Here is a 7,905-nt window from a genome sequence, read left to right on the forward strand (position 1 = left end):
TGGAGGGTCACATGTTCCCTGCCCATTGGCTAAAGTATTTGGGGACTGTGTAGAAAAAATACAATTAAAGGGGAATATGGTAGAGATTTTCAAAGTTCTGCATGGTATAAAGAGAGAGAAATTTCTCTCCGCTCATAATAGTAGAATTCAGAGTCATCCATTGAAATTGGCTGGGAGCAGACATCCCCCCTCCCCAAAGGAACTTACATAACACATTTTAATTAATAGAATTTGTCATCACATGATGTGATGGTGGCCTGCAGCTTAGGTGATTTTAAAAAGGCAGTAGACATATTTATGGACAGGTCTATTAGTGGGTATTAGCCATGATAGCTAAAGTGACCCACCATGTTCAGAGGCAGTATTCTTCTGAATAGAAGAAGTTTAGGGGTGGGCTGTAGTTTTCATGCCCTTCTGTGGGCTTTCCAGAAGCATCTGTTCAGGCACTAATGGAAACAGACAGCTGGACTAGATTCTTGGTCTAATCCAGTAAGGCTCTTCTTATATTCTTGTTCTCTGCCCAGATGCCTCAGAATGCAATGATTCTATTTTCAAACCACTTCCACCACAGTTCAGCTCCTTTATACGTGTTTTTTTTTTCCTGGGTTTTTTCTTTCTCTGCCTTTCTATATGTTCATTACACAACCACTAGGTGGTGCTGTGGTATAGCAGAATTGCACAAATATACCAGGGTTTCAGGCTGCCATTCATGGAATTACCAGACTTTCCTTGTTAGAAAACTCCTGTTATGATGCTTTCAAAGAATGGGAGAGGCCCTGGAGGAGGAGGACATTGTGTAAAGCACCCACAGACTACCATGAGTGAAGAATCATGAGTGCACAATAAATGCCTTGTGTAGAAAGGCTCTCAGTGTTTTCATAAATTCAATCCCAAACTTGTAAAATAGGCATGGATGAGGTCTTTACATGAACCAGCAAAGGATTCATTAAGTGCCTTTGTGTGTGTGACGTTCAAGAGAGCATCTCCCAACCCATTCTTCTTTCCCCAAATCTGACAGCAATACTCACAGCAGGTAGACAGCCAGGCTCTTAAACGGTCCTTGCAACAGCATGTCTGTGCCCACACCAATGAGCACTGAAACAAGAAAAAAATCAGAACATGTAATAAGCACTTGTGAAGCACTCTAGAGTGTACAAACTGATTTGAATATATTATCTCAATCATCTTTAGAACAGCCCTTTAAGACAGGCAGCAGTTTGCAATTCAGCAAGCCACCCTTCTCATGTCAAGGGTGATGAGAGGAGCCTCAGTCTCAATCATCAACACAGCTACGGGAAAGATCCCCGTTCTCTTCTCCAGCACTAAGTTGGTGAGAAAAGCTGGGGCTTCCTGCTTTGGAGCTTCTCTACATCAAGCAAAAAACCCGCATCCTGACTGGGGCTTTCTGTTTTCAGTTTCTTTGCGGGGTCACGATGGGCTCTGTTACACAGCAGGCACATGGTTTGAACTGAGGAAAGGCCTTCCTCAGCAAGTTCTATATGTTTCTGTGTGTTTCAGTTTACAGCCACTAGATGGTGCTGTCATTATAGCACATTATAGCTCTACACTGGCATTTCACACAGCCAATAGACTGGAATAACATCCTTTTTCATGTTATCTCCTATCTTTCTGAAAACAGAATAAACAGGGAAAAGTGTGGGAGACATCCTGGAGGTTGGCAACGTTGTGTAAAGGACCTGCTAACTTCTGTGAGTGACCCATCACAAGCACGTAATAAATACTTGTGTGGAGAAGCTCTTGGTACTTGCCAGTTGAGGTGCTTAGAGGCATTTCAGCTGCCTAGTGCCAAAACAAACTTGAGCTTTTCCATCCAGCAGGAAAGCCTGGGGGGGGGGTGGGGTGGCTGTTTTGATTCTCAGTGGCAGATGCACTGAGTCCCTTGGCTACCCAGCACCAAACAAACCCCATCTTGAGGAGATGGAGGAGGGATAATATCTAGGGCTGTGCGCTGCTTCAGTTCTGGATCAGAGTCTGAACCAAAGTGGGGTGATTCAGACCAAATCAGTCCAGATCCACAGTGGGTTGGATTGATGCAGATCGCTTCAGACCAATCCAGAGCTCTCTGACGGCCAGACGGCCTGTCTGGGAAATGTAGCAATTTACTTAAGAATAGGGAGGGGGAGAAGAGGAGTTGGGAGGGCCTTGGCAAGTGACATCCCTAGGTGCCAATAAGGCTAAACTTTTAACCCAGCAGTCTCCAATCACAGTGGCGGAGGAGGGGTTGTATATAACCGGAGATTCCGCTTGCGTTTCCCAGTGTGAGAGAGAGGTGTTAGAAGGGGGAGAGTTATTGACTATTGGATTGCGCTAGTGAAGCAGGTCCCAGTACCTGCCCAGCCCTTCTCAATTCCATTTCTTAGTGTTCCCTGTCCCTTAAATCCTTCTTCCAGATTCTTTTCTAAAAAAAATGAATTTTGTTTTAAAAAAACCTTTCTCTTCTAATTGTCAGGCTTCAGTTTGTTTCTTTGCTTTGTTTACTGCTTGTTCTTTGGTCTCCATTCTTAGTTACAATTCCTTCCCTTCCCATTTTTCAACTTTTCATCTATATTCTAATTTTTTAAAAAAAACCTTTTCTGTTAGGCTTCAGAAAGTGCTAGTGTTATTTCCTCCCCCCACCCCCAAGGCTTGTGTAGGAAGTTTTTTCTTTCTGTATCCGCTTTTCTTTTGGTCTTGTGTGTGTGTGTGTGTGTGTGAGAGAGAGAGAGAGAGAGAGAGAGAGTGCAGCACACATTATTGTGCACAAGCAAACAGTGTGTGGCCAAAGCAGTACACTAATATGCAGTCCAATATATGCTGTGGGGCAAAGCTTTACACAATACACACATGAAGCATCTTAGGGGTACCAGCACCGCAGGGGCAGAGGTGGGCATGGGCAAGGTGCTGGTGGGACCAGCAGTACCAGTAGCCAGGCTGGTTCTCTCCCAGTCCAGATAGTGTGTCCTGTTCTCGGGCAGCAGCAGCCGGAGCCCAGTCAGAGCCATGCCCGGAGGTCACTGTTCGAGGAGGCAGGTGCTGGCAGCAGCCTGGCAGGAGGAACTTCTGCTCCTCCTGTAGTGGGAGAGGGGAACCAGCTGATGGATGTCACATCAGCGGTGTTGGATGTCCTCAGCGTGGCGGAGGGTCAAGAGGAGGAGATCCTCAGGGGTGTGGGGGAGGGGGAGGAGCATGCCACCCATGCCAGCCCACCACGCCACCCTTGGCACAGTAACCAACTCTGAATGGGTGAGACGCTCTTTTCCCCCTGTCCTGCATGGTTCCTTTGCCACCAGGGGAACTGTGCCAGCCTTGAACATCTCTCTCTCTCTCTCTCTCTCTCTCTCTCAGTCTGCCTCTCCACCTCTCTGCCAGCCTGCTGGCCAGACAGGCTGCCTGCCCTGTGCCCAATGCCTGCGTGGTGCCCTCCTTGCTGCTGCCCACCTCCTCCACCAGCTTCTTCCACCCATGCTGCACTGCACAGTTCCTCCACTGCCAGGGGGACTGTTCCAGCCTTGAATGTGCCCACCTGAGTGGTGGCTACCTGGTACTGCTGGTGGCTGTGACTTAGCTCCCTGTAAGATGGCCCTTAGTTTTTAAAAAAAGAAACACTGGGAAACTTTTACCTGTGGTAAAAGCCACTGGACCTACTTGTGAAACTTGGCAGGGTCGTCAACTACCTCTGAAGGGGCTACCACCGTGTCCCCAAGGTTCATGTCCTTATATTAAAAAGCAAAGAAGTTACGCCTACTCACTTTTTCCCCAAGACACTTTGCCTGTCACCTGTTTTCTCTTGTGTACACCAAATGACCATAAGAAGAATATGATCAGGCTAGGCGATATGCATTTAAAAAAAATGTTTACTTCATCTTACCCTTCCTTTTACATATGGGGAAAAGGGCTGCCAAAATGATCAGGGGAACAACTCCTCTATAAGGAAAGGCTTCAGCGTTCAGGCTATTTAATTTAGAAAAAAGGCAAATAAGAGGGGAGGTTTATAAAATCATATCACATAGAGATAGTGGAGCAGTGCAATAAATAACCTCCACTGAGTCCAGTGTGACTTACCCCCAGGTAATCTGTACGGCAGCCCAAGAGAAGTTTAACTTTTTTCTTCCCTTAATGAGAAGAGCCTCAGGTCATTCAGTGAAGCTGAATAGTGGCAGATTCAGGACAGACAAAAGGAAAGTACTAGGGGAGAGGGTTTATTTTGCACTTCAAAAAAACCTACACCAGAGATTAGGGATAGTAATCTCCTAATTATCACCTTAAACACCTTCTGATTAGGATCCCTGATCCCCTGTGTGGCTTGGCAAGGTGTTTGTTTTAACTTTTCTTTTAGCGTTTGAGAAAAGGAAACTTTATGCATGGCTAGCACAAAAGCCAGTGGACCCAACTGTCTGAAATTTGGCAGGTTCAATCACCTCCATAGGGGCTGCCAGCTCTCCAATTTTCATGCATTTATGTGGAAGCACTGAGGGACTTCCAGGTCTCCAAATGTCATGTATTTATCATAAAAATGAAAAAGGTTGTGGCTGTTTTGGTTTTCCAATGCAAGTCAATGGGAAAATGTAAAATCTGAATAATTTGCATTCGGTCAGATTAGTTTCTAATGGGTCTGAAATGGATCAGGGCCAAATCCAAAGGTCGAAATTGGCCTCTGAAGTGGGTTGGGAGGTCCGTGCACAGCCCTAATAATATCCATGGTTGCACTGGGTTTTCAAGGACCTGCAAAATCCAATGCAACTGTGCGGGCCCTAGCCACCCCTAGCCAAACCTGGAGCTGGGAGAAGGGGATTATACCTGATCTTGCACTGAGGCAGAATGTGAGGTCAGATACCAACAGTCCAGCCCTCTGCAATTCTATGTACACTTACGGCACAATCCTATCTTGACTCCCATCTGCCTCCAAACTCGGAGTCTGATGGGAATCCTATGCAGAGCAGGAGCAGTTCCAGCTGCAGAGCAGGAGCAGTTCCTCCGTGTTCCAGCTGCCCTGCATTTCTGCTAGATGGGCAGTTTTGCCTCAGAGGGGGAAGGAAGGAGACTGGAGAGGCCAAAGAAACAGCCTAACACAGCTGCCCGAATCTCCTCCCCTCCCTGCCCCCAGGAATACTTCCTTTTCCCTGTCTCCATGCTCTGTTTTCTGAGCATGGAGAGGTAGCTGGCGTGTCTCTCCCCACACTGGCTACAAGGGGGAATGGGCAGGGAGTGCCGTTTCCTGGTCAGAGCCAGGAAACCGAACTATCGTATGTGCCCCCCCCCATGCTGTCTGGGAGCATAGGATTGCTCCCTTACCTGTGAATAAGCCCCAATGAACACAGTGCACCTTACTTCTGAGCAATCATGCGTAGCCTTGTATTGAAGGGGAGGGGCAGGGCTCTGGTAACAATACATTTTTGCTTGGCTGCCAAAGCCAGCTCTAATTTATGGACCCCTGAAGGTAGATCAGTATTCACCATATCACAGGTGGGGTGGGTGGGGTCTGTGGAGAAAGGCTGAAAGATCAGATGATTATCAAAGATCCCTAGCATGTTTGTGGCTGTCATGAGATGGGAACCAGGACATCCCTGGTCACATCCCAAGCCACTTCACTACACCAGTTCTCATGAAGAAGAAAGAGAAATCTGTTCCAACCAAGCCTTCCATTCTGCTCTTGAATAGACTTGCCACATAACACAGATGGTGTAGTTCTCACATAATGCTAATGCATGGTATGGGTTGTTGAATTCTGGATTGTTGTGATGTGTGAACATGTTAACAATTAACAACCCAGAAAGAGAACCCATGGTTTGTTGTTGGTTGTGTTATGCATGAACCCAGAGCCATGGCTTGTTCATGGGTTGTTTTTCCAGGCTACAGAAGTGGTGGGCAAGAGTGGTAAGAAAACCCAGCCACACTGCATACCAGTACTACAGTGCCGCAGAGACCTTTGGGTGAAGGAGGAGGGAAACAACCCAGGGATTGAGAAAACAACTCATGGTTGGTTTGTTCAATCATCTGCCAGACAAACCCTGGGTAGGGAAACCAACTATGTGTTGAATAAACCATGAGTTAGCATAATGTGCAAACTGGGCTGATGATAGTGTTTAGGGAAGCCACCTTTTTCCCTGAGAGAGGCTCTTCACAGTGCATGATGGTCAAAAATTCAACAGGGCCATCTTCTGATCAGTGCATTTCCACTGTGAAGGAAGAGACATCTGTATGATTTCTTCTCATTATGTAGCTGTTTAAACAACAGCGACCTCTGAAGTGGAAATGGTGAAAACAATAGATCTGGAGGACTCCAAATAGACACAATAGTCAAGCCCCCCCCCCCCCCGACGACAATATGAAATACAAGTGCTTGTCCAACCTTTCTTTAAAACCTCCAGAGTGGAAACTTCCACTTACCTCTCCAAGGGTACAATCCTATGCAGAAAAAAGTCATGCTGGCTAGGGAATGCTGGATTGTGTCCTAGGTAGTTTATTCCATTGCCACAGGTGAAAGTAATTTATGTAAATATGAGTATTGATATTCTATGCAAATTGTATGTCCCACTTTTTAAGACTGTGGAATGGGCAGCTACAGACATCCCTCAAAAGAAAACAGGAAAGGGTAGACTTTAACTGAGTAAATCAGGAAGTAAAGAATGAGAGATGCTGATCCTTTGGTCCTGTTGCCCGTATAATGCCCATGCACATCCAAGCAGCAGAGGAGAAAACGAAACACAGTGAAACGATGCAGCAATCAGACTCCCACTTCCATATCAACCCTGGAAACAATGCAGCCATCCACAAATCATGACACTCTGCACCAAAAGCACTCCCTATTCTGGAGGCCGGACCGTCTATTATGCAAATTGAGGCTCCTGCATCAGGCAGCGTGCCCTGCAAGGAGTGGTGGATCAGGGCCACCGCTGCTGCCTCCCTCCTCTCCTGAATGCTGTTTTGCCAACCTTTCACATAGTAGAGTGAAGTGTCTCTTGGGAGGGGGATCGGAGGAGGAACAGCAGATTGGGGCCCTCTCTCCTACTGAGCTTCTGCGTGTGAGTGAGAGAGAGAGGAGGGCTGCTGGAATCTGAAAGGGGAAGAGGAAAAAAAAGTTGCAATGGCCCGAGGCCCTGCCTGGGTAAAGAGGATCCAGCAGCACCTTTCTGCATCCAGCCTCGGAGTTGCAACAGCACAGGAGTGCTGAAACAATTCCTTTGTAACCCTTCGGTCTGCACCCAGGGCCGGATTCAGTTTCTAGAGGTTATTCTTCCCTTATTTTTAGTTCTGGCTCAAGCCCCCACCCAGGAAACCTGGGACTCCAATTTGGATAAGCAACCTTCCCCCAACACACGCTCTGGAGATATGAACAAGTAATGGTATTTATTCAAGTCAACAGTCAATCAACAAGAGATCAGCCACATAAACCAAAAATATATTTTAGTCCAACACATCCCACTTTCTCCCAAGGTCTAGATATGCCAGTGGAAGTCTGTGTCCTTTGTTCTTACTCAGTTAGTCCAGGCGGCCAATGAATAAGGATCCTCTAGGCACAGGATTTGAGAGCATTGCAATGTCTTGCACCTGCAGGGGGCAGCAGTGATAACTGGGGTGTGTTGTGATAAGGGACTCCAACTGGCAGGTAGCAGCAGGAAGATAGGCTCAGGATTGGAGAGCAACGCAATTAGGGATGGCATGGGCGCCCAATTTGGTCCGGGAGTCCAGTGGAGACACCCCCCCGCCCATGCCCCTGAACTGTGCCTACCAAGCCCCTGCCCCCACATGCTTGCCAAGCCTTTGGCATTCACCGGGACCCATCATCTATGTGTCCATAGGCTTATATGCAAGTTTCATGGCTCTCTTTGCGTATAAGTCTATGGGCCCTGCTGATCGCATGTGCCCATAGACGTATACGCAAAATAGAGCCATGAATCTTGCATA

At 47.1% G+C, this 7,905-nt stretch overlaps 1 protein-coding gene across 1 annotated transcript in view; it reads right to left on the reverse strand.

The window, feature by feature from the left end:
- Positions 1 to 7,905, reverse strand: part of TMEM72 (transmembrane protein 72) — a 38,649-nt gene that overhangs the window by 19,728 nt on the left and 11,016 nt on the right. The window contains exon 2 of the mRNA XM_084841855.1: positions 1,029 to 1,095. Coding sequence (XP_084697981.1) covers positions 1,029 to 1,095 — 67 coding nt within the window. The remainder of the gene's footprint in view (positions 1 to 1,028; positions 1,096 to 7,905) is intronic.

The sequence above is a fragment of the Heloderma suspectum genome, chromosome 3 (assembly GCF_057233095.1).
Source record: "Heloderma suspectum isolate Gila_16-S chromosome 3, 16-S_ref, whole genome shotgun sequence".
NCBI lineage: Eukaryota > Metazoa > Chordata > Lepidosauria > Squamata > Helodermatidae > Heloderma > Heloderma suspectum.